The 26976-nt window shown below is 52.2% G+C and overlaps 1 protein-coding gene and 1 pseudogene across 2 annotated transcripts in view; both read right to left on the reverse strand.

The window, feature by feature from the left end:
- The window catches only part of LOC311627157 (small ribosomal subunit protein uS15-like), a 198768-nt pseudogene that overhangs the window by 24849 nt on the left and 146943 nt on the right, over positions 1 to 26976 (reverse strand). The gene's annotated exons all lie outside the window — the stretch shown is intronic.
- MOGAT2 (monoacylglycerol O-acyltransferase 2) lies at positions 5999 to 26898 on the reverse strand. The gene is made up of 6 exons (XM_084893429.1): positions 26382 to 26898; positions 17735 to 17913; positions 10249 to 10453; positions 9498 to 9672; positions 8635 to 8834; positions 5999 to 6841 (listed from the first exon to the last, which is right to left on the reverse strand). Exons 1-6 carry the CDS (start codon positions 26470 to 26472, stop codon positions 6687 to 6689), a joined length of 1005 nt encoding a protein of 334 aa, XP_084749555.1. The 5' UTR covers positions 26473 to 26898; the 3' UTR covers positions 5999 to 6686.

Below are 26976 nucleotides of genomic sequence, written 5' to 3' on the forward strand. Positions count from 1 at the left end.
ATTTATTTTTGATCCTTAGTGATTGACATTTTATTGAGCGGGCCAAGGTTTGTTACTGGGCTTGCTTTCTTTTTTCTTTCTTTCTTTCTTTCTTTCTTTCTTTCTTTCTTTCTTTCTTTCTTTCTTCCTTCCTTCCTTCCTTCCTTCCTTTCTTTCTTTCTTTCTTTCTTTCTTTCTTTCTTTCTTTCTTTCTTTCTTTCTTTCTTTCTTTCTTTCTTTCAAGGGCCCCTTTAAAAGGAGTGGCTAGAAAAGTCTGTCTTCTCATCCATCTGTTCTCTCAATGAACATGTAACTGGATGGGCATGGCACCAGCTCAAAACGGAAACACTCAGTTTTCTGGCAGGGAGTGAGGAGGAAGATCCAGATTCTAAGAAAAGCCCAACCTAGCTGGTGAGAGACACAAACTCCCGTGGGTCTTTCGAAAACCATTTCTTGGCATTTCCGGAGAGGAGAGGAGAGTATTTAAAAAACTAGCATTTGTTAAATACTCACTTAAGGATGAACCATTTATAAAGGAGGAAACTGAGACTCAGTAAGGGGATGTGACTCCCATGGGGTCACACAGCCGAGCCGGGGGTGGGGGGAGGGGGGTAGCTGTGTGTCTCGCCAGCTGTCATTTGAGGCCAGAACTAGGAAAGGTGGGAGCCGCATGTGACCGCCGTCTGGGCAGGCAGTCTCCGTCTTGGGAGCAGGTTGCTGAAAGTCCTTTAATGTCTCTGACAAATGAGCCTTGTTTGTTAGGAAGAGGTCACTGTGGGCACCATTGAGATGGTGCATTGGAGAACATCCCACCTGGAGCTCAGCACATAGTAGGTTCTCAGTCAGTAGCTCAGGGTGCTGGCTCTGCCTTTCTGTGAGGTTATGAAGACAGATGCCCAGTTCAGCCCAAGGCTTCCTCTGGCTCAAGGATCTCCAGGGCTCCTCGCTGGCTACCTTGGAGATAAATTCCCGACTCCATTCCTGGACATTTGAGTTTCACCAGCCGGTAGGCAAGGCGACATCGGGGAGCCTGTCTGCCTTGTGCACCATGCTGTCTCAATGACAACCTGCAGAACAAAGGCCTAAACCTCCAGCCCCCTGTACCCCAAACCTCCCCCTTGCACCCTGAACCACACCAGCAACAATCGCCGATCTGTGTCCTGCTCTCGGCCTTTGCTTGCTCAGCAGCTTCCCTCCTCCCATCTCTGCCTCTTTCTGAACCCTCGCAAAGCACAGCACCCCCGTTGGGCTGGGCCTTGGACCATGCCACGTGGCTGCCAGCTGACTCCTGTCCCATAAAGCAGGGTCAGGCTGGGCCCCAGCAGGCCCTTTGTCCCCTGTAGTTAATAATGTCTGAGAACGTCTGCTCAGGTCAAAGGGCAGCCTGATTTCTAGAGGAGACTCCGACTCTCCCCATCACTGGAGGCCTCAGGCAGGCTCTCGGGCCTCTGCCCATCGCTACCACACCTGAAAAATCCCGTTGTCCTCTGGCTGCCTGGATCTGTGTCTGTATCGGGGAAAGGAACCCTGATGAGGCACCCCAAGCAGGCTCTGGGGGCTCTGAGGTGTCAGTTAGGTGTTTATTTAATAATTGAACCCTTGCCGAACCTGGTTTGGCTCAGTGGATAGAGCGTCGGCCTGTGGACTGAAGGGTCCCAGGTTTGATCCCGGTCAAAAGCATATACATTGGTTTCGGGCACATCCCCAATAGGGGATGTGCAAGAGGCAGCACATGAGAGTCATGTTTCTCTCTCATCGATGTTTGTAGCTCTCTATCCCTCTCTTGATCTCCATAAAAAAAAAATCAATAAAATATATATTTTTAAAAAAATAATTGAATCCCTCAACTGAAGGACTTGTATACATGCGTATAAGTACAACCAATGGACACAAAACTCTGGGGAGGGAGGGTATGTATGGGAGGGGGCGGGCAATGTTAAAATACTATGTACACAGATAATAATTTAATTAAAAAAAAAAAAAAACCTCGCTGGGTAGTGCCCTGTAGATGGCCACCTTCTCATCTGAAAAAAATAAATAAATAAATAAAAATTGAATCCTTATATGTGCAACTCCTGGCCCACTGTGTTGGTTGGGGAGACCCACTGCTGTAACAAATTCTCGTAATCTCAGTGCTTAACCCAGTGAAAGGACATTCTTTGCTCACACAAAGCCCTGGGTGGATACCTCTATTGGGCTAACCCTCTTGGGCAGCCTTCCTCTGAGATCATTGCTTTGGGGCCATCTTGTGCCGCTCATGTCTTCAACGTGGGGCCTTAGCGAAGCAGCAGCCTTGCAGGAAAACAAGAGAGTTTAATAATAAAACTGTCCTCCCTCTGGCCCCTGGAGCCTCTCCCTATCCCCCATCTCTCGTCCTGGCACCCCCACGGCTAATGGCCACTTTGGACTCCATCCCAGCCAGGTTGGGGGTCACGGGGTCACGGCCATCAGTCTCACCTCAGACCTCTGCTCCAAGAGTTACCTCACCTGTTGGGGACCCTCTGCATGGCCAGCTCAGCTTCTGTTCTCCAAGCTGGCCCCCAGGGGTCTCCCCTCCTGGTATTTGCAGCCCTGTACGGAGTGTGGGCTAGATGTGGCGACTCACACCTAACCGATAGAATAAGGCGGGATGGATGGTGTGTGCCGCAGAGGCTAGACCACACATGGCGGTGTGGCCTCTCTTGCCTGGCCTGCTCTGGGTCATTGGCAGCTCTTTGGAGAGGCCCACATACCGGTGAGGGACGGAAGCCTCCTGCTAACGGCCACGGGGTGCAACCTCATGACAGGTCTGTGCCAGGACCCTTCCGATTCCTGATCTTCAGGACAATACACGTTTGTTGTTTAAAGCAGATAAGGTTTGGAGTATTTGTTATGCAGCAATAGAGAGCTAATTTAACCACTTCTAGAGGCAAGGTGGTCTTCTCCCTTCATTCCTGCCCCGGCCCAGTGTCCCCACCAGGAAGCTCCCAGTGGGAGCTCATATATGCAATCGGCTCACATCCCCTGTGGTGCCTGCTTGCCCCAGGCCTGGTGCTGAGTGCTGGGATGGGGCTGAGGGAGGAAAGATATGGTCTTGGTTCTCAGGAGGTTCCCAGTCCACCGGGAGACAGAGGAGTCCACTCACCCCTAATGACCCTGTCCTTTTCACCCCCACAGGGAGCCTCAAAGAGGGGTAGCTAACTCAGACTCAGGGCAGTGGGGAGGAGAGCAGGGTTTGAGGGTGAGTGGGGTGTGCTAAGGTTTACTGAAGGTGGTGATCTTTGGAGGGTGGGGGTAAGTAAATTTTTTTTTTAATGAAGTTGAATGTTTTATTATTAAACTCTCTTGTTTTCTTGCAATGTTGCTGTTTCGCTGTATAAAAATAGTGCCAGCAAACTCAGTGTATTGCAAGATTGAGATAGTATTGTTTGTCACCAGACACTGTAACGACTAACAAAACTTTTCCCCCTCCGGTGACTTCCACGTCACCCAAAGCTTCCTGCGCAGAACTGCTGATTCCCACTGTCCCTACCGTTTCCTGCTGTTACCCAGGCCTGTCTCTCTGCGGACTCCCGCCACATGGAGAGCAGACTGGGGACAGGGTGCAGCATCAGGGTGGCGCCTGCTCTCAGACCCAGGTCAGCGGGCACAGAGGTGTAAGCCGGCAGCAGGCCCTGTTCGCAGGAATGGGGTGGGGTGGGGGGGGTGGTTCATGGCACAAGTCCTCGACCACCCTACCGGCCTGGAGGTGAGTGATGCTGACCAGGTGGAGGAGAAAGTGTGTTCTGGGGGAAGGGACCCGCGTGCTCCAGAGCTCAGCAGGTCCGAGAACCGAGTGCGTTCAGCCAGCAGAGAAGGGCGAGCAGTGAAGGGCGCAGCAGGTAATGAGGTGCAGGGGAGAAGGTCTAGGTAAAGTGTGTGTGGGGGTGGGGTGGGGAGGGGGGGACAGGATGAGAATAAGAAGGGCCTCCAACGCCAGGCCGAGGAGGAGTTTAGAGGCATCGGAGACCAGTTTAGGGAGTGGGTTTTGTTTGGGAGAGGACATTGGTGCTTTGTGTGGCCCGAGAGCCCTGGAGGCGGGAGTGTCAGTGCGCAGTGTCTGCCCAGGGACCACCAGGGCGCTGAGTGTTGTGGCAGAGGAAGGGGGAGCCTGGGAAACCCCACCTCAGTCAGCCAGAGGCATGGGGAAGGCTTTCTGGAATAGATGAAGCCGGTATTGAAGGATAAGTGGGAATGCCCTTGACAATGGGAATGGGGAGATGGCATTCCAGGCAGAGGGCACATCATTGGCAAAGCCCAAAGGGGAGAGGAAGAGCATGGCTGACATATGGCAGTGCAAATGGTTCTGTCTGAGGAGAGGGAGGAGGAGAGAGGAGGGCGGGAGGACTGGGCTGGTGGTGGAGCGTGGCTGAGGGCGGGCTAAGGAGCTTGGGCTTGGAGGGGGACATCTTCTGTCTTCTGCTGACCCCTCCGGTCCTCCGTCCATTGGTGTCCACCCTGCTCCTTCCTGGGAGACCCACCTGCATGGACGGCAGCCCCAGGCCCTTAACCTTCCCCCTGGGTTCAGTGGGGATGCTCACCTGCCTCCTTCTCTGCAGTAATGGCCCCTGCCTGAGGCTCTCCTGACCCAGTACCTGCTGCCTCCGCTTGATCTTCCAGGCCTCAGGGTGGCAGCAGTGCTCGGCCACCCTCCCGGCCCAGCCTGGCTTAGTGCACCTTCCCATGTGCGTCCCCACACCCAGACACACCTCAGAAATTGTTCTATATCCAACCCTCCGTGTGTCCCCAGCCTTTTGCACAGTGACATCGCTGCTCCTCCCATGAGGAGGGGACTCTATTCCTCTCCCCTCAATCTGGTGGCCTCAGGGCTTGTTTTGACGGACAGAAGGCAGTGAGGTGCTGCGTGCACACATGCAGCCTAGAACGTAAGAGACTTTGCCATCCAGCCCCCACTGAATGCTGAGAGATGGGCCAGTCTGGAGCGGGGCCCAGTGCCCACACCGGCACAGAGAGGCCCAGCGGGCCCAGCCCCCCAGCTGTCCCAGCCCAGCCGACCCACCCACCGCCGAATGCAGCTGCATGAGAGCCGGGCAAGATGGGGAAGAGCCACCACCAGACCACAGAACTGTGAGGAGCAGGGGGTCCTCCGTGTCCAGCCATTGTGCTCTGCGGTGGTTCACCGTCCGCAGCAGCTCACTCCGGTGGGTGGGTACTTCTCTCCTTGGCCCTGCCCCTGCCATTTCCTCCAAGTCTCCCCCTGGCTGGAGATTGTCATTCCCGGCTCTGCACTCCTATTCTTCCTGTGACTCGTACACACACTTCCTCCCAGGGTATCAGGCACCTCCCAGGGACACAGGGACTCTCATCACCTGACTCCCACTTCCACGTGCTCTGCGTCACTCCCGACAGGACACGGGGCGGCTTACCATCTCAAAACAGCATCTCATTATGCTCACAACATCGGAGGTGATATGGTAATCCTTATTTTCCCGATGACTGAATTGAGGTTTGGAGGTGATTGGCCGCCCAGAGTTCCTAAAAAGGGATGGGCCAGGATTCGAACCCAAATTTATTTACACTTCTCCAAAGGTGCCATGGTGTGGCTGTTGGCATGACCTGCTCCTGGGCAGAAAGAGCCTGCTTCCCTGCTGGCAGAAGAGGGGAATTCGCAAGAACTGGTTTTACCCAGCCATCCTGCCCCTGCACGTCTGTCCCAAACCCGGGAGTCCAGAATTCTTTCCGCCAGGCATCAGTCCCCGCTCACCCCTCATCCCCCTGCAGACACATACTAACACTCACTCTTCACGTCTGGTCTTCATCCTCTGTCCTGGTCTGCCCTGTGTCTCAACCCACCCATTCCCCTCTTTCCCAACAGAACAGGGCCCGAAGCGGTACGCTGGGGGCTGACAGATCCACGTGACCTTCTCTGGACCAATCTGAGTCCAGAGATTCACCTTCTGGGAAGATGAGACAGGGCCAGGCTGGGGGTCAAATCCCTGTGCGCTGGGGAGTGTGGAGGAAGAGAAGAAGAGAGGAAGGCTAACATAAAACCCTTTCATTTATTGAATGAAAGTTCGTGGAGCCCCCTTCTTTGTGCTCAGACAAAGGGGCTGACGTTACAAAGGACAAGTAAGAGGTACCTCGGGGAGCTCTCAGCCTGTCTGATGTCAGAGCTGAGACCCGTAGGCCATCTAACTCAGTAAGGGAAACCGAGGCGCAGAGGGAGGGTGAGAAGGCCTGCCTGTCACCACACCACCAGTGGCAGAGCACAGCTCTGCTCGCCCAGCTCAGGAGGGAGGAGCTGGGACTTCCAGGGTGTAGGGTGAGGGAGCTAGGAGAAAGGGCTGGAGCTGGTGCCTTCCTTTTCACTGTCATTCAAGGCAGAGGAAGGAGAACCTGGTAACCGGTCGCTGCTCTCTCTTCTTTGTCCAATGAGTGCCACTACAACAGAGGACACAAACCATTCTCTTCCAGCCCTCTCTCCCATCTCCCGGCGGAGCAGACCAAGGAGATGGGGAACCTGCACAGGTGTCCAGGGTGAGTCTGGTCGCCCCTCCCACGTCGTCAGCTGTGACTTGGGGTTGGATTGGCAGGAGGCTCGGAAGACTCTGGAGATGGTGTTTCAGGGATGATGCTTCCGGGAAGCCTTCTCAGATCACAGCGCCTCCCACGGGGCTCCCTCAGGCCAGCCCTGCCCCTGGGAGCATCCCGTTCCTCAGGGGAGGCGCTCAGCAGAACTCCAGGTGCTGGTCCTCGGGCACGTTGTACTTGAGCTTGTGGGCTTCGAAGAGCTTGCACAGCTCGTCGATGTAGTGCTGGTGCAGCTTGTCCACCTCCTCCTGTGAGGGCTGCGGGATCTTCTGCACCTCGATGGGCTTCCCCACTGCAAGACACAGAGGAGGGGGGGTGAGCCGGAGCAGGGGCCCAGGGGCAGGAAAGTGCTGCTACTGCCACCCCTTTCCACCCTATTTCGAGTGATGAATTCTAAGACGTTAGAGCAACTCCAAGATTCAGAGGTAATGACACCTCCACCAGCTGGCATTGCAAATGCCTGGAAATGTGCCGGGCGCTTTATGTGCACGATCCCCTTTAATCCTTGTAATCATCGTCTGGGGGTAGAACCTGCTATCGTTCCCATTGGTAGTTGAGGCCATGAGGTTTTGAGGGGTTAAGTAACTTGCTGAAGATGGCGTAGCCAAGCCCTGGCTGGTGTGACCAGTGTTGGTTAGAGTGTCGGCCTGCACACTGAAGGATCGCAGGTTCAATCCCCGGGCTTGGTGGAGTATGTGCAGGAGGCAACCAATTAATGTTTCTCACATTGATGTTTCTCTCTCTCTCTCTCCCTCCCTCCCTTCCACTCTCTAAAAATCAATGGGAAAGAAATATCCTCAACAACAACAACAACAATAAAAGCTCAGCAAAGCCAGGAAGACTCAGTGCCCGGGGATGTGCTCTTATCCTCCGGGCCGTATGGTTCTGGGAGTCGAAGATGCACCTGTCGTTTCTACGATGAGGCGGGCATGCAGTCAAGACAGTTCTTCCCCCCGCTCTCCCTCCATGCTGGCTGCAGTGCCCCCTTCCTTCGAGGGAGGAGCCAGGAAGGTCCCAACGAACCTCCTCCCTCTGGTTCTGCCGGGCTGAGAAGACAGCTCCCCTGCCTCCTCCCCTTAGCAGTAGCTTTGGAGGCAGCAGCGGAATTAACGTTCACGAAAACATTGCCACACAGCACAGGGAGAGTCCAGGTACGGGGGTTCGCCGAGTGTGTGCTCAGCCACATAAATGAATGGGAGGGAGGAGATAAACGGACCTCTCTCTCCGGGCCTTGTCAGAGGAACCTGGTTGGAATCCATGAAGAATGCGAATGAGGTGTCCAAATAGCAGGAACACCTGGGGTTACGTCCAGGCTTTAAGGCTCATTCCCTTCTTCACAGGAAAACCCCCCAGCGCTGGCCCAGGCCTGCTGATTGCTGGGCTGCCCTTTCCTTGTACCTCCTCTTCCAGGAAGCCTATTAATCCTCTGGGTCAGAATTAAACCCTGTTTCTCTGACCCGCCCTGGTCGGTTTGGCTCAGTGGCTGGAGCGTTGGCCTGTGGACTGAAGGGTCCCAGGTTCGTGGCCAAGGGCACACGCCCAGTGGGGGGCGTGCAGGAGGCAGCCGATCAATGGTTCTCTCTCATCATTGATGTTTCTGTCTCTCTCTCCCTCTCCCTTCCTCTCTGAAATCAATAAAAATATATCTAAAAAGTCAAACCGATCCTGATTCAAACCTCAACGTCGTTAGTCAAAGGCAGTGTGATTTTTTTTTTTGTTGAAGTTATTTCTCTGAGCCTGTTTCCTATCAATGAAATAGGGACAATAGTCTCTACTTTGAAGGTTGTCAGGAGAAACTGAGCCACTGCACGTAAGGGAGCCGTGCAGTGCCTGGCGCACAGTAGGCACTCAGTAATCAGCAGCGACCATTGTTCTTTGTGCCTGTTCTCATCTGTCCCGGTTCTCATCCCAGACTGCCTCATATTGGGGTCGTCTGCTTGTGTGTCTGTTTCACGGTCTGGACTGTGAGCTCCTTGAGGGCAAAGATGTGCCTGGCCCAGCCCCGTGTCCCCTGGCAGCTCACAGCCCGGCCGCTTTCCCCGTGAGCTGCCCCCACCCACCCCCACAGCCTGCGTCTTGGCTCACCCACGGTGGCGATGGGCCGGCGGTAGGGCAAAAGGCCAAAGCTGTACTGGAAGATGCCACGGCCGTGGAAGAGCGGGAGGGAAATGCCCATGACCTTCTGCAGCTGGTTCTGGGTCCAACGCAGCCAGGAGCCCGGAGAGTTCTCAACTTGGTCAAAGAGTTCATTCTCCCCAAAGGAGAAGACTGGCACCAGAGGTACCCTGGAGAGAGAGAGACAGAGGAGAGAAGGCCCGTTGGAGGCCCCAAAGAAGCCCCCCCACTCCCCCCCCCCGCTGGTCCCCTAGCTTCCCGCGGGGACCAGGAATGGGAGCAGAGGACAGAGCCCTGGGCCGGAGGTAGGAGACCTAGGTGGTCTCCCGGACCTGCGGGAGCCTTGCTTTCTGACCTTGGGCAGGTCCTGAGGGCCCCTTCTCAGAGCCACCACCTCCCAGGGGCACCATGATGGATAGATTAGAATGCTTCAGAGTTCTCCCAGATAGAAATCATCTGACAGCTTCGTAGGAAAACCTCGCCTGCTCCAGCCAGCATGGACTCCTCACGGCTGCTCCGAGGTCAGAGAACAGCCCTGCGCTACGCCCCAAACCCCAGGCTCCCGCATCCCAGAGGTCTCGGACCTAGGGCCAGCCTTGGGCAGTATGTCCCTTCCCACCCAGGCCCTTGGACCCCAAAGGCTCCATTCTGGGACCCTTTCTGGGTGTTTGGCAGCGAGACAACCCTTGTCTCGCCCACAATAGCCTGTGCGTTTGTGACCGGACTGAGAAGTCTCCCTGCCCAGATAGAAACTCCATCAGCCTCTGCCGTCTTCCCACCAAAGTAAACCCTCGCTGATCTCCAGCGGAACCCAGAGCCCTCTCCCCAGGTACCCGTGCATCAGGGCGAGCTTGGCGAAGCCCTTGCGGTTCTGCAGCAGCAGCTTGTAGGCCCCGGGCCTGGCGTTCAGTGCCTCCTGGGCGCCCCCCACGATGATGCCCAGCAGGTTGCCCCCGCCCTTCCTGTTCAGGATGTGAGCCGCGCACTCCTTGTCCGATGTAACCAGCCCTGGGGAGAGAGGGAGGCGGTCAGTGATGGGGCGAAGGTAAGTTGACCGGACGTCCTGCTGTTGGCGGGACAGTCCGATTTTTAACAATTTGTCCCTCATCCCTCGGTGTTTTAAAACAGTCCTGATTTTTTTTTTTTTTTTTAAGAATCTTTTAAATCTTTCGGACTTTTTAAAAACGTAGCGGGACATGGGACAAATTGTTAAAAATCGGGACTGTCCCGCCAAAAGCAGGACGTCTGGTCACCTTAGGTTAAGGGGCAGGGACTGTGGGGGTGGATGTGGCCCAGCAAAGAGATCCCCAAGAGTGCCCACAGAGGCCGAACCCCCACCCCTCCCCTCCCACTCCAGCTGGGGTTCCTGGGGACTGGGCCTGAGCCGTCCCCCTCATGCCTAAGCCCCTCGCCACGCTCATTGCCCTGCACGGTGCTGTGGGAAGTGCTTCCTTGAGTCTAGCCTCCTTCCTCCACTGCTCATGCTCTCGGAGGAAGTACGGAACTCCTGGTCGCCCTCCCCCAGATTCCCTCCTCCCGTGCCTGCAGCCTCATGGACCTGGCTGCCCGGTGGGAAAGACTCACCCCCAGTCATGAGGTAGTCCCTGAAGAAGGGGAAGCGGAACCACAGGTTCAGCATCATCAGGTGGGGGCGGATGCCGGGGAAGAGCTTCGAGAAGCCCGTGGCCTCGGTGCACAAGTTGACGAAGATTCCGGCGGCCAGGACCCCGTGGGGGTGGAAGCCCGCGAGGTAGTTCCGGGAGGGGTCCAGCTCAGCGGTCTTGACCAGCTGTGGGGACACGACCCCGTGAGCCAGAGCTGGACCTGCACCCCCACTTTGACGCTGACCTTAGGCACATCACTCCCCATCTCTGAGACTCTGGTTCTCAGGAAGATGGAGATGCTGAATGCACCTGGGGCGTCTCTCCAGGTGCCGGCTGTGTCTCAGACTCGCACCTGAGGCTTTGGACGAACTGCTTCCCTCCCAGGCGTTTCGTTTGTAAAGTGGGGACGTTTGGCACCGTCTCCCCTCCCTTCCAGGGCTGCTGAGAAGTTCAGGTCTGAGGGTATCCTGCCATGACCAAGACTGCTTCGTGAAGGGATAGAATTAGAAGACCTCAGATGGCCACACGGGGGCGCCACCACGCAGGAATACCCCATTTTACAAAACTCAATTTAAGAAAATTGGCACTTAAGACCGGGAGAGGATGCCTGTTGCAGACCAGAAGGCACACCCCTCCCCTCGCACCTCACCCGTGGCTCTCTGCTCCCCTCACCCCAGACCTTCAGTGCCCTCTGTCCACTCTGTCCCTGGACACGGGCGGCTCTGCCTGGGTCTGCTCAGGCCTGCAGCCTGCAGGGTGCAGCAGGGACCACCAGGCATTGTAGATTGGGTGGGACAGGAGAGCCGTTTGTCCTAAGCAGTTTCCAGGTTAAGTGGGGTGAGTAGAGAGGGTTTGGGACTGAGTTAACAAATGCTGCTCTGGCTGCTTACCTAACAGGCTGCGATGTGGCTGCACTGCCAAGCTTTTCGCTGTGGGCAATGACTGCGTGTAACTGCAGGGCCTACCCCAGTGTCCCGCCTCCGGGAGCCACAGCCACCAGAGTTAGAAGGCCCTGAAGCCACATGTACCCTTCCCCCTTCACCCCCACCCTCCGCAGGAGGCTCCCTGATAGGACTGCCAGGCCCCTACAGTCTGCATCACCGGAGTGGGGTGAGGAGGGCCCGTTTCACTCTGGCTCAGCTTTGCTGGGGTTTGAGTTCATCCTGTCATTAAGCTGAAACGCTCAGCAGGAGATGCCTGAGGGTTCTTACTGCTGCATTTGAGGCCCCAGAGGCCATGCTGTCCACCCTCAGAGCAGCCTGCAGGGATCTGGGGGCAGCAATGGGGGCCTGGGCCTCTCTGCTTCATCCAGCTTCTCCTGCCCCTGACCTGGACTTGGTCTCTGTGCGCACGCACACACGCACACGCACACACACACACACACACACACACACACCGCCTCCCCGCCCTCACCCCCACCACAGTGTGCCCCCGGGGGACCACTGACCCTTTGCAAAAAGGCTGCAGGGACTATTGCCTCCCAGACAAGGGCAGAGCTCTTCCCCGTAGGCAGTGGGCATCTATTGGATGCCGAGATAGACACACAGCCAGAGGTTTCTCACCACCCCGATGGGAAAGGAGCTCTGCAGAAACCCAGTCGGTGGTGTTTCTTTAAAGACAGCCCTCGCTCCCTGCAGGCAAGGCCTTTCTCATAAACCCTCTTTCTCAGCTAGAGGGGCGGTAATGCGTACAATTCCGTAAAGGTGATTTGGCGATACCTATCACCACCCCAAAAATGTAACCGACCTTTCCACCCAGCAACCCCACTGCTGAGGGGTTTAGCTACAGGGTTTCTCATGCTTGTGCAATATGACGTCTGTACAAGGTCACTGGAGCATCACTGTTTTTTGTAACAGCAAAAACTCGACACCCACCCACCCACATGTCCATCCACAGGGCCCCTTCAGACAAATCACGAGACGTTTGCATAATGGGCCCCTGTGCAGCCACAGACAAGTGTGACACAGCTCCGCCCGCCCCTCTCGGGGAAGCCGGCCGCAGCTGGCTGTCAGAAGAAACAGCCAGGGGCAAGACGATGCTTGCAGACTGCCATGGGCATGTGCTTGTATGTGGATGCACCCAACACTGGTTGTCACAGTCGCCTCTGGGCAAAGAACTAGGGGAGACGGGATGTGTCCCTTTCGAATTTTGAAAGAGAATGTATTACCTACTTTAAATGGATAATGAATAAAATAAATCAACAAGTGACCGGATGCTTATCCCCTTCATAATAAGTCTTTGTGTGTAGAGAGCTACCCTGTGAGTGTGAGGGCCTTGTCTAGGCAACTGTGCCAGATCTGCTCGTGCATCTACAGATGTGTGGCCAAGTGTGTGCACTGAGGGACATCGCTAGTCTGCTGACTTCCTGGGCGGGACCTCTTCCACCTGTCCTCCTGTGCCCCAGGAATACCCCACCGTCACAGTGAGGACCTTGAGATCAGAGGCCACCCAGTGAGGCATCGCTAAATCCCTGAAGCACGCCTGAAAGAGAGGAGACGCTCTGTGGGCGACAGAAATGAAGAAAGGAAAGAATGAGACCGTGGACGGATGAGGCTGATGCAGCCAATCCCTGCCCGATCCTGTTCTGATGTGCACCTGGGTTCCACTGAGCGGGGAGTCATGAGATCAAGCCCATGACATGTCCTTGGCCCCGCCTCAGTCTCCCCTCTGTCCCACAGGACAATGATGATGCCTCTCTGGCAACGTTGCTACTTGGTTCAGGTGTGCTAAGCACAGAGAGGGAAGGTGTGTGAGGGGTTGTGTTCTCTGCTCGCTCCCGCAGGTCTCTGAGGGGCAGGGAGGGTGGCCAGGCAGAGAAGGCTGGCTGGGGAAGGCCCTCTGTGGGCACATGTGCTCCCAGCCTGGGCTTGCCGCCAGGCAGTGGCAGCTGAGGAAGAGGACGGCCAGGTTGCTAGGCTCTGGGATTGCTTTTCTTTAATTATGTAGTTCATATACCACCACATTTACCTTGTGTGACTCTGATTTTAATGTATTTAAAGATGTGCAACCATCCATTTCTAATTCTAGAGCATTTTACACACCCCAGGAAGACACCCATAGCAGTCATTCTCCTTCCCCCAGCCCCTGGCAGCCACTGCTGTCTGTCTCTGTGGAGTTGCCGCTTCTGGAAATTTCCCATAAATGGAATCATACAACATGTGGCCTTTTATGACCATCTTCCTGTACTTCACAGATGTGTTCAAGGTTCATCGATGTGGAAGCCTGCCTCAGCACTTCATTCCTTTCTGTGACTGAATACTACTCCATTGTGTGGATAGACCACATTTTCTTTGTTTAATGTCCGTTAGCCATTTCCGATAATGTGGCCACGAACACTTGGGTACAAGTCTCGGTGCAAACATGTTTTCAGTTCTCCCAGGGGTGTTCCTACTTTGAATCCCAAGGCCTTTGCCTACTACACCCTGCACAGGCTCCCGGGAGAGGCAACTGGACCGAGGACGGGAGGGAGGACAGCGGGGGGCTCTACCATGTCTGCCCAGACCATCTCTTTTCTTTTTTTTTTAATTAAAATATTTTATTGATTTCAAAGAGGAAAGGAGAGGGAAAGAGAGATAAAAAATCAATGATGAGAGAGACTCATTGGTTGGCTGCCTCTGGGATCAAACCTGAAATCCAGGCACATGTCCTGACCAGGGATGGAACCATGACCTCCTGGTTCCCAGGTCAATGCTCAGTCACTGAGCCATGCCGGCCAGGCTACTTGTTGTTGTTGTTGTTTGTTTGTTTTTCTTTTTCTTTAACATTTTAAGAGTCCAGATAAAAAGATAACTGTGGCCAGGCCTTAGATAGTTAGGAGGAAAGAAGGGCCACGTCTGGAGGAGTCTGGGAGACACCTCACCGGCTCTAAGCAGCAGTTCTCAACCAGGGACAGTTTGCCCAGCCCCTCTCCCCCCAGAGGGCCATTTAGTAATGTTTGCAGACATTATTTTGCTGTCACAACTGGTAGAGGGGTGTGTTATTGGCATCTAGTGGGTAGGGGCCCAGGATGAAGTCAATCAGAAATCCTCCCTGCCCCACATAACACACACAGCAGAGACTCATTCAGCCCCAAATGCCAATGGTGCTGAGAAAGCCGCCTTGAGAGCTACCTGGCTGGGGTAGGATCGGCTAAGAGCCACCTCAGCATCATTTTCTGCCATGCCTGCCGTGGCAGCAGCTCTAGGTGCCAAGAGCCTGATGCTACCCTTTGTGGGCCCTTGGATGACATCCCCCTGGAGAATTTCCAGCGGAAGAGTCCCAGGTCTGTCAGATGGTCTTCGGGGGCCTCTGTTACCTTGTCCCTGCAAAACGCTTTAGCCTCATCCCCAGGTGACCTTCTACTTCATTCACACTCAACAGTAGGCTTGCTGCTCAGAAGCCATAGGTGGCCGGCTTCTGGGCTCGCGCCTGTGCTGACCCTTTTCTTCCCCTGGTGAGCTCGGGCTTTGAAAGAGACAGAAATATAATGTTGGGGAACCAACTATAATTGTAAGGAATATTAATGATGCTCCGTTCGTCGTGATTGTTCTATTCTGATTAAAGAAGGCGCACCCTACCCTGGCTGACAGCTGCACTCGGGAGCTGGGAGCTCACCTGGAAAGGAAGTCCATCCTCCCCATTTGGAGTGGCCTGTTTTCGGGGGAAGATTCCTGTTGCAGAAACCAGAATCTCCAGCCCTTATCCCCAGACCGTTGCATGTCACTAGCCCTTAGAACAGTGGTTCTCAACCTTCCCGATGCCGCAACGCTTTCATACAGCTCCTCATGCTGTGGTGACCCACAACCATTACATTATTTCCGTTGCTACTTCATAACTGTAATATTGCTACTGTTAATGAATTGTAATGTAAATATCTGTGCTTTCCGATGGTCTTAGGCTTTACAGCAGCGGCTCTCAACCTGTGGGTCGCCTAAGACCATTGGAAAACACAGATATTTATTTACATTACGATTCATTAACAGTAGCAACATTACAGTTATGAAGTAGCAACAAAAATAATTGTATGGTTGGGGGGTCACCACAACACGAGGAACTATGTTAAAGGGCCGCGGCGTTAGGAGGGTTGAAAACCACTGCCTTAGATCCTCAGCCCTTTGTGAACCTGTAAACTGCCCATTTGCCCTCTTAGCCCACTTCCCCATGTAATCTTTGTGCTTCTATGCAATATAAGCAGCTGGTTTATGGGGGGGGGGGGGTAGGGAAGGAGGAGCAGATTTCTGAGGATGACCTGCTGCTCTCCCATGCTGCCGGGGGTATTGGAATAAATGCTCATCTATGATTCAACCCTGTGTCTGCTTAATGGCTCACAGACCCATTGGTTGTCCGGTTATAGATTCAGCGCACAGCGAGAGGGGAGACTGCAGAGTGAGAACCCACAAAGCTCCCCCCCGAGGCTGGGACCTGCTTTAGGTTTCTTTGGCTTGGACGTTGCTGTCCGCATACACTCCCAAGCTCCAGGCCGTACTTTCCCATAGAAACTCTGACCTTCCTGGAACAGGAGAGCAAGCCCTGGCCTGGGAGGAGGAGAGCGAGGGAAGGGAATGCAGAATGTCAAGCTCAGAAATCCTGAGTGGGGAAAAGGGAGTCTGCCCAGGACATGCCCATGGCTCCTTTTAGGACCCAGCAAGCCCTGCTTGCCTTTGATGAAGATATCCTGGAAGGACACAGTGCAGAGGAAGAGGATATAGGGGGTGAGGAAGATCACCCTCACCTGGGCCCCTCAGGTTAGCTCAGCGCTGCCCACTCCCTCTGCCTTTCAACATGAGCATGGAAGTCTCTGCTGGCCAACTTCCTGCCTTCTGCCCAGCCCCTGCCCTGCTGCCCTGCCCTGCCCTACCCTGCCCTACCCACCCTTGTCCTTTGCCCAGGAGGACCTTCTTATTGGGGATTAGGGGCTCCTGTACCCCAGCTGTTGTCCAGCCTTTGCTATAATAGTTCTTCTTGGGCCTCGGGACTCTTGGGAGCGATGCAGGAGTGCTGACAGTCTAACCTCAGGGAGCCTGTTTCCTCCCGCCTTCCCCTTTCTCGGCTGGAGAACAGGCTCCTGGAGGGACAGGAAGAGGTGGGGATCTGGATGGAGGCGGAGAAGCCAAGCATTGCGAAGGTCAAAGCAGAGTGGCTCTGGGCTATCCGACTTGCAGCCACGCCCAAGCCTCCCAGACTCCCCACTGACTCGGGAAAATAATCCCAACCAGTAGTTTACTGAGAACCTACAAGGCACTGCACCCCCTGTCTCATTGAACCCCAGAATGCAGCCCAAGGATGTAGGTGGCATCATCTCCACATTACCAGTGTGGGAGCTGAGGCTCAGAGAGACTGTAACTCCCCCAAGGTCACCCAGTTGGTGGGTGGTGGAACTGTTATTAGAACCCAGTCCATCTAGCTCCAGAGACCACATTCTACACCTTTTTTGTTCTTTACTGTTTCCAGAGAAGAGCCAACTGCCCCTGCTTGGCACCTCTCTGTGTTCCCTTGTCTTCCCGATCCTCTCATCTGGCCCATACAACAGTCCCGCCCAGCGGCTTACATCCAGGGTTTTGTCGGTCTGGGTTTCAGTACTGAAGCTGAAGGGTCTGTGAATCCAGAGATGTGCTTCACCCAGGACTAATCTTTGGGCCCAGGGTCAACTGTTCAGGATGCTCATGAGATGCCTTGAGTCAGAGTCAGAGATTCAAGGCACTCAGAGCAGGAGAGATCAGTCTGCTTACTGGATACATGGGGAAACTGAGGTTCAGAATGGGGCAAGGCCCAACCCAAGGATACATAGCATCCCAGAGCTAGTAGCAGGAGAGAACCTGTTCAGGGCTCACTCCCCTTCTCCTATACCCATAGTTAGTGCACAGACTTTAAAACCAGTGAAGACAAAACAAAACAAAAACTTGTTGTGTGGCCTCAGTCGTACCTTTGTCCCTCTGGGTGTCAGTGTCTCATGTGATGACATGTGGACCCTGAGTTTATTATCTCCCTCCACCCAAGCCTGGGCTGCAGAGGGGTTTACACCTACAAGACACATCTGTGGGCCCCAGGATAGGCCCCACAGAGCTCTTTCAAATCCTGTGCATTCATGCCGAAACCGGTTTGGCTCAGTGGTAGAGCGTCGGTCTGCGGACTGAAGGGTCCCAGGTTCGATTCCAGTCAAGGGCATGTACATTGGTTGCGAGCACATCCCCAGTGGGGGGTGTGCAGGAGGCAGCTGGTCGATGTTTCTCTCTCATCGACCTTTCTAGCTCTCTATCTCTCTCCCTTCCTCTCTGTAAGAAAATCAATAAAATATATTATATTTAAAAAAAAACACAAAACCTGTGCATTCATCAGTCCTCAATTGGCTGCACACGCCCAGAGGTGGGGAACCATGGCTAGACTCTTCCCCATGGTGCACAGTGGTGGTAGCTCTTCCCACTGCACACAGGGCCCACCTTCCCCGGGGAGGAGTGGGACCTGTTAGCCCTGCCAGCCCTAATACTCACCGAGACGGGGAAATAGTCCTTCATGTACCTCCATACGATGGAGCGTCTCAGGAACTCGACGCGCCTGCCGCCCTGCCATGGCTTGTCTCGGTCCAGGTACCACCACGTTGCATACAGGACACTGAGGAACCAGAATCTGGTGAACAGGAGGCCTATGAAGACTATAACGCAGGTCTGAGCTGGGGAGGGAAACACGTGAGAGGTCTGAGAGGAAGGAAATGCCCAGGACCAGCCGCACTAGCCCGTCCAGCCCACAGCCCCAGGAGGAAGAGAGGGAGAGAGACAGAAACATCAATGATGAGAGAGGATCATTGGTCAGCTGTCTCCTGCATACCCCCTACTGGGGATCGAGCCCACAGACCTTCAGCCCACAGGCTGACGCTCTATCCACTGAGCCCAACCAGCTAGGGCCGTATGATTTTCTTAATTACATTTTCTTTTCTCTGGCTTACTTTATTGTAAGAATGCCGTGTATAATACATATAAGATACAAAATATGTATTGACTGTTTATGTTATCTGTAAGGTTCTGGGTTACAATAATTATTGTGTGAAGTGTTTGCTGTCTGGAAACCCCCAATACTCTGTAACTTCCAAAATTAATGAAAACCCCAATATCTTGATGTAAAAGCTCTGAGCCCTTAAAGTGTAAATGCCCTGCTCCCAGCATAAGGCACACCGTCTGGCCCACACTGATAAGGACACAATTTGCTTATGGCGGTCCATATAACCCCCGACCAGCTTCAGTTGTGGTCTCCTGCCCGATAAGAGGAGGACTCCATGTCGCTCAGAGAGACAACCCCCTGGTTGCTCTGCTGGGTGAGCCTGAACCAACTGCGGCCACCTGCCTGTCTCTGTTTTCGTCGTCTGTCCTTCAGTGTGCAGGGCCGGGTGGCCTTTGCCAGAGCCAGGACCCACTAGGAATAGGTACATAAACCCTGTGTGATTGCATCCTGATTCTGTTTGTGTGTCATGGGTTCCGGTTTGGCTCAGCTGTCTAGACATTGAAGTACCAGGGGATAGGCCGTTATTGCTGACTCCCGGTCACCTGCGTTTGTCCCACTGAGTCTAGACAGATAATCAATTAATTGGGGCTTAATTGGGACACTCTGGTCAACAGTAGGCTATTCGTAGTTAAGTTTTACCTGGGGAGTCGAAAGTTATACCTAGCTTTTCGACAGCACAGGGCATTGGCGCCCTAACCCCCCATGTTGTTCAAGGGCCAAGTGTAGTCTGCACTCACCAGGTACTCGATAAATGCCTGGCGGACACCTGAATATATGAACTGCTTTTAGTTTCCATGTTTCCGGACCTCAGAGAAAAAGGAGCCGCTCTTTCCGCCCAGTCCTCTGTCTGTTCCCCCTCTGCCCCATCTTCCCAAAGATACATGGGGCAAATCCCCCCTCTAATGAACCCTCCCATGCTTTCTCCATGACTTCCAGGCACAACCCAAGCAACTGGGCCTGGCATGCAAGCTCTGTGTGGCTGGCCCAACCCCACTCCTGCTCCAGCCTCACCGTCCGTGTTCACACCCAGCGCTCCGGCCACACTGAACTACCCAGAGTCCCTACAGCTCACTGAGATCCTTCAGTCTCCTAGCTTTTGCTCGTGCTGCTTTCTCTTTCCTGGGGAAGGAGAAAGGTCACAAGGCGAGAAAAACGGATGAACACCTGGAGAGCCTTATGCTTAGCAAAATAAGCCAGTCAGAGAAAGACAAGAATCACAAGATCTCACTCAAAATAAATGGTATCCAAAGACATGGAGCATGCCTTCCTGGGGCAGTGTGTGAGTTACAGAGGAAAGGAGAGAGACAGTAAAGAAGTTACCCATTGAGGGAGTATGTGACTCTGGCCCTGAGTCCTCAGAGCCAGGTCCTAGTTGGCTTCTTCAGCCACTTTTCACCACTCCCCAAAACGCCTCCTCTAACTCCAGAGCGAACCAGCTGTTCATTAAATGTGCAGTCTTCCCCTGTCCCCCTATCCCCCCCCCCCCCGCCCCCATCTCTCCTTACTCTCCTGCCAGCCTTTAAATCCTGCCCTCTGGACCCGATCTCCTAAGTATCTCTCGAAAGAGGCCACTCTTTCCACCCACTGCTGGCCTCCCTAGACCAGGGTTGGCAATCTTTTTCTTAAAGAGCCTGATTGTAAATATTTTGGACTTTTCAGCTCAAGAGGCAAACTAGAGGATATTACATAGTCATACAGGCATTACAAATGCAATTATTCATTCTTCCTGATGCATTTTTGAAAGATTGCATTTTTCTAGGAATTTGTCCATTTCATCCACATTGTCCAGCTTGTTAGCATATAGTTGTTCATAGTATTTTCTCACATACCTTTGTATTTTGGTGGTGTTCAGTTGTTACTTCACCACTTTTGTTTCTGATTTTATTCATTTGGGTCCTCTATTTTTGTTTCTTGATGAGTCTGGCTAGGGGTTCATAATCTTGTTTATCTATTCAAACAACCAGCTCTTGGTTTCATTGATTTTTAAAAAAATTTTTTAGTCTCTATATCATTTAACTCTGTTCTAATCTTTATTATTTCCTTGCTTCCACTTACTCTAAGCTTTTCTTGTTGTTGTCTTTCTAATTCTTTAAGTTGTAGGGTTAAATAGTTTATTATTAATTTTTCTTGTTTTTTTAGGTAGGCCTGTAGTGCTATGAACTTCCCTCTCAGAACTGTTTTTGCTATATCCCAGAGATTTTGGGTTGTTGTGTGTTTATTTCCATTTGTTTCCAGGAAGTTTTTTATTTCTTTCTTAATCTCATTGATAATCCATTCATCCTATATAATAAAAGGGTAATATGCAAATTGACCCTAACAGCAGAACAATCAGAATGACTACTGGACCAGTCACTATGAGGCACACTGATCACCTCTCAGTCCCTTCCCCGAGCTGTCAGGCATCGATCACTCCATGACAAAAGGGGGACTGGGGGTGGGTGGCAGTTGGGGGTTGGCAGGGCAGGGCCGACTTTGAGCAGCTGGGGAAGATGGCCCTGATCGCAGGCCAGGCCTCTAGCTGTTTAATAACATGCTGTTTAGCCTACATGTGTTTGAATGTTTTTCAGTGTTTTTACTGTAGTTGATTTCAGGAAGAATCAGAAAATCTAAACAGGACAATAACCACTGAGGAAATGGAAGCAGTAATAAAAACACTCCCAGCAAACAAAAGACCTGGTCCAAATGGCTTCACAGCGGAGTTTCACCAAACATTCAAAGAAGAACTAATACCTATACTTCTCAAACTATTTTAAAAAATTCAAGAGGAAGGAACACTTCCAAGCTCTTTTATATGAGGCCAGCATTATCCTAATTTCAAAACCAGATAAAGACACTACAAAGAAAGAGAATTACAGGCCAGTATCCCTAATGAACATAGATGCTAAAATCTTCAACAAAATATTAGCAAATCACATCCAGCAATATATTGAAAAGATCATACACCATGACCAAGTGGGATTCATTCCAGGGACGCAAGACTGTACAATATTCACAAATCAATAAACATGATACATCATATAAACAAATTGAAAGACAAAAATCACATGATCATATTAATAGATGCAGAAAAAGCATTTGACAAATTCTAAAACCCATTTTTTGACAAAAACTCTCAGCAAAGTGGGAATAGAAGGAGCATATCTCAATATAATAAAGGGCATATATGACAAACCTACAGTGAACATCATACTAAATGGGCAAAAACTAAAACCATTTCCCTTAAGAATAGGAACAAGACAGGGATGCTGGCTGTAATTGTAGCATTGGAAGTCCTAGCCAAAGCAAGCATCCAAATTGGAAAGGAAGAAGTAAAACACTAATTATTTGCAGATGACATGATATTGTACATAGAAAATCCTAAAAACTCCACCAAAAAAACTACTAGATTTAATAAATGAACTAACAATGTAGCAGGATACAAAAATCAACATCCAGAAATTGATGTGTTTTTTTTTTTTATACACCAATAATGAATTCTCAAAAAGAGAAACTAAACAAATAACCCCACTTACCATTGCTACAAAAAAATTAAAATACTTAGGCCTGGTCAGCGTGGCTCAGTGGTTGAACGTTGACCTATGAACCAGGAGGTCACGGTTCAATTTCCGATCAGGGTACATGGCCGATTTGTAGGTTCAATCCCAGTAGGGGGCGTGCAGGAGGCAGTGGATTGATGATTCTCTCTCATCATTGATCTCTCTCTTTCTCTTTCTCTCTCTCTCTCTCTCTCTCTCTCTCTCTCTATATATATATATATATATATATATATATATATCCTGCCAGAAGCAAAATCCAGCATGTCAGCAGGGCTGAATCATCTGGATATGGCTGAGGGAATTTCCCCAAACCTAAAACGGATGCATAAATGATTGCTTGCTGCCAAACAGCTGAGGACATTTCAATCTACATGTTATTGCCTCCTCCTGGCCAACACCTGTAATTCCTCCAATCTGACAATAGATTCTGTATTCCAAACCTTACCCTTTGATATGTATATCTACCTTGCTTTAAGACAATTTGTATTAATAAAAAGCAAGGGGTCCAGAGAGACAGGAGAACTTGGTTTCTTTCTTTCTTTCTTTCTTTCTTTCTTTCTTTCTTTCTTTCTTTCTTTCTTTTTAATATATTTTATTGATTTTCTTACAGAGAGGAAGGGAGAGAGATAGAGAGCTAGAAACATCGATGAGAGAGAAACATCGACCAGCTGCCTCTTGCACACCCCCTACCGGGAATGTGCCCACAACCAATGTACATGCCCTTGGCCGGAATTGAACCTGGGACCCTTCAGTCCACAGACTGACGCTCTACTGCTGAGCCAAACCAGTTTCGGCGAGAACTTGGTTTCTTTAGCCAAGCTCCTCTGGCTCCCAAATGCCTTCTAAAATTATGTTTCATCTCTGGACTCTTGATTAGTTTACACACAGCTGCTTCTTCAGATTCCTGAACCCCTTCTAGATGCCAAGAAACACACACCAGCATTACTTTTCCTCTCTAAAATCAATAAAAAAAATATTTTAAAAAATTTTTAAGATACTTAGGAATAAACTTAACCAAGGAGGTAAAAGACTTGTACTCATAAAACTATAAGATGTTGAAAAAGTAGATAGAGGAAGACATAAACAAGTGGAAGAATATACTGTGTCATGAATTGGTAAAATTCACATCATTAAAATGTGCATACTACCCAAAGCAACCCAAAGATTTAATGCAATCCCTACTACAATACTAATAGCATATTTTCACAGATCTAAAACAAATACTCCAAAAATTTATATAGAACCAAAAAAGACCCCAAATAGCTGCAGCAATCTTGAGAAAGAAGAACAAAGTTGGAGGGATTATAATACCAGACATCAAGTTATACTATAAAGCCACTGTAATCAAAACTGCCTGGTACTGGGACAAGAACAGGCATACAGATCAATGGAACAAAACAGAGACCCCAGAAATCGACCTAAGCCATTACACTCAACTAATATTTGACAAAAGAGGCAAGAATATATATACAATGGAATCAAGACAGTCTCTTCAGTTGGGAAAATTGAACAGATGCACGCTAAAAAAATGAAACTAGACCACCATACACAAGAATTAACTCAAAATGGATAAAAGACTTAAATGTAAGTTGGGAAACCATAAAAATTTTAGAAGAAACTAGAGGTAGCAAAATTTCAGACATCTCCCATTGGCAAAGGAAATAAAGGAGAAAATAAACAGATGGGACTATATAAAAATAAAAGCTTTTGCACAGTAAAAGAAACCATCAACAAAACGAAAAGGGAGCTCACTGTATGGGAGAACATATTTGGCAATGATACATCTGACAAAGGGTTAATATCCAAAATATATAATGAACTCATGCAACTTAACAGGAAGACAAACATATAATTAAAAAAATGGGCAAAGGGCCTAAATAGACATTTCTCCAAAGCAGACATACAGATGGCCAAGACACATATGAAAAAATGCTCAAAGTAGTTCACTGATCATCAGAGAGATGCAAAAACACCAATCAGAAAGAATGTATGCACCTCGATGTTCATAGCAGTACAATTCTATATAGTAAAATCCTAATATGCAAATTGACCAATCGCTATGATGTGCTTTGACCACCAGGGGGCAGACTCTCAATGCAGGAGCTGCCCCCTGGTGGTCAGCACACGCCCACAGGGGGAGCGCTGCTCAGCCAGAAGTCAGTTCACGGCTGGCGAGCACAGTGGTGGCAGGAGCCTCTCCCGCCTCAGTTGCAGGAGGGTGGTAAGGAGTGAGTGGTCCCAGACTGTGAGATGGATGTCTAACTGCCAGATTAGGTCCGCTCCCAGTGGCAGTTGGACATCCCTCGAGGGGTCCCAGACTGTGAGAGGGTGCAGGCTGGGCTGAGGGACACCCCTCCCTCCCCCAGTGTGTGTGTGTGCCATGATCAACCGAAGAACTTGTATGCACATATGGCTAACCCATAGGCACAGACAATAGGGCAGTGAAGGCCTGGGGCAGGGAGCAGGGATGAGCTAGAAGGGGTCAATGGGGAAAAAAGAGGGACATGTAATACTTCCAAGAATAAAGATTTAAAAAATAAAATAACGTGCAATCATTTAAAAATGTAAAAGCCATTCTTAACCTCATGGACTGTGCAAATACAATCACTTGGAGAGGGAGCAGGGTGGAGGGGGTCAAGGTGGGGGAATGCGTTGATTAATGAATTAAAATTGGAATCAAAGTTTGTGGAAGAAACAAACAACACCAACAAAAATAACTGGTGGGCTGGATTTGGCCTGTGGGTAAGTCTTGATCTAGTTGGTGGCCGCTTCTGCCGTTGACCTGGTTCCCCATACCCCATACACGTAGATAACTCTGCAGCAGGTGGACCGGAGCCCTTTAACACGCAGATTGGACCCTGTCACTCTCCTTTGCCCCCAGGATAAGGGATAAGGAAAAGTACAGCCTCCTACTCCTGGCACCTGGGGGCCAGATCCCTTTTCTCAGCTGTCCCTTCCTCTCGTCCTCCAGGCTCAGGGTGACTGAGAACTCCGTGCGGCTCCCGACATTCTCAGGCTCCCGGGCTACCTGCGGGGCTGGGGGTGGGCACCGCCAGCCAGACACACTTGTGCTCACAAAGCTCACGCAAGGCAAGCCGCGCGTACGAGGTTCCTTATCTCGGGCGATCCTTCGGCTGCACCTGCCTGCCTCTGGGCCCCAATGCCCTTTGTCCGGGAGCCAGCACTTACAGCCTGCCCTGGGCACCGACCTCCCTGCCCATGCTTTTCCCACAGCCTCCGAGCCCACACCTCCTCCCACACCCTCTGCCCTCTCTCCGCTCCCCTCTTGCCGTGTCAGGAGGAGGCGCTCGGGACCTACAACCTTTGACACTTAAGTTATTTAAGGACTCGACAACCTTTGGCATCGAAGGCGCTTCGTGTCTTGGCTCCTCTGTGTCCTGGGGATCACCGAGGGTATATACAATGTTTAACGACCGTTCGGATGGGAGACACGGCCCGGGAAAGTGAAGTAGCCTGTCCAAAGGCACGGGTAATGCTAGGGGCAGTACCTATGTGCCTGCTTTGCTGGGGGTGAATCCCCGGCAGAATTGTGAGGTTCTGAGGACACACCTGGTGGGAGTGGCAGTGCGCGCGCGCGCGTGTGTGTGTGTGTGTGTGTGTGTGTGTGTGTGTGATGGCTGTTGACCAACCTATGCAGAGTCCGTCCGTATTTTAACCCCAGGACAGTGGTGGGTGTGACTGGACTGAGCGCCGTCCTGGGGGTGGCAGCAGATGCAATGAGGAATCCACATCCTCCCCGTCACCTCTCTTCCCAGCCCTCCGTCCTGGGCCCTCCTCGGAAATGTCCCCTTCGGCAGAGCTGACGTTTGGGCAGCTGTGGCCTCCCCGCCGTAACAGATGTGTTCGCCGTGGGGGGTGGGGGAGGGAACGGACTCTCCTGGGTGAGTCCAGCCCAGGGCCCAGCCAGGCCTGTGCCGGGCAGAGTCAACGCGTCTCTTCACTTCACCCCACAAGAGCCCGGTAAGACCCGCTAGTCCTCCAGGTCAGCAGAGGACTTGGTTATTCCCCGTTAAGCAGGTGAATGAAGTAGAGGCCTGGAGAGGTCAGGCACGGGTCCACCAAGGTCACACAGCCGGTGCCCAGCTTTACCTGGTAACCCACTCTCCCCCCAGTCCACGTTCACCCTGCACATTCCCTCCCCGTTTGATTGTTTTCCCTGCTCCCTTCTCCCCACCCTGCCTACCCCCCTCCCATCCCCTTCTCCCTCCGCCTCCAGCTCTCTCTTGGAAAGGAAGGAAGAAAACCCACCCTCTCTGAGCAGCCTGAAGGGCCCTTTCCCAGAACTGCCTGGAATCTTCCCCACACCCCCGGCAGGCGGCCGGAGGAGGCAGGCGCTCTGTCCTCACACTGAGGCGGAATCCACAGCCATCACCATCACAGGTGAAGTAACCTGTCCAAAGGCACAGGTGATGGTTTCTGCCTCACCCTGTGCCCACACCGACCCACCCTACCCTCCAAGGCCTCCAGCAGCGACTCAGCACAGCCAAGCCTCCTCCCTCCCCGCCCCCCCCCCCTTAGGGACCATGTCTTGCCACCATCAAGTGCCCACCGGGTCTCCCCCGTCCCCAAGGCCAGCCTGCCTTACCCAAGGCCAAGAAGCTGAAGACCCACTGCACGACGGAGAGCGTCTGCAGCCGGCGCTCCCAGGGCACGGACCAGGGCGCAAACTCCACCATGCTGGCTCCTCTGCGGGCTCCGGAGGCTCCCGAGTAGCACCGTGCTCCGGGGCACCCAGAGGGTTTTGCTCCTGGCAGAGGCTGTAGGAGCGTTCCTGAGGGCGGAGGCTGCCACGCCCAGCCGGGCCCACAGGCCTGCCCGCCCCCGCCCTGCAGGAGCCTGTTTCCTAGAAGAAACCTTTGAGACCCGGTGCCCAGAGCTCAGCCAACAGGAGGAGAGAGAGGAGGAAGTGTGTGGCCTTTACCCAGGACAGCTGTCTCCTCAGGCAACACCTTATCTACGGGATCGCCTTTGGCTGTCGGCTTGCATCTTGCCCTTGGCTTATCTATACTAATAAAAGCGTCATATGCAAATCGACCGAGGGGAAGGGAGAGGAGAAAGGCTTGGACGAGCTCCCAGGAGGGAGAGAGAGCGTGGGTGGGAGCCTGTGCGGTTCTCCTTCCCAAGGGCTTTGAAGGGAGGAGGGAGGAAGGGAGGAGGGGGAGAGGAGAGACCAGTGGAGA

Source organism: Pipistrellus hanaki, assembly GCF_964339955.1.
Source record: "Pipistrellus hanaki genome assembly, chromosome: 9".
Lineage (NCBI taxonomy): Eukaryota > Metazoa > Chordata > Mammalia > Chiroptera > Vespertilionidae > Pipistrellus > Pipistrellus hanaki.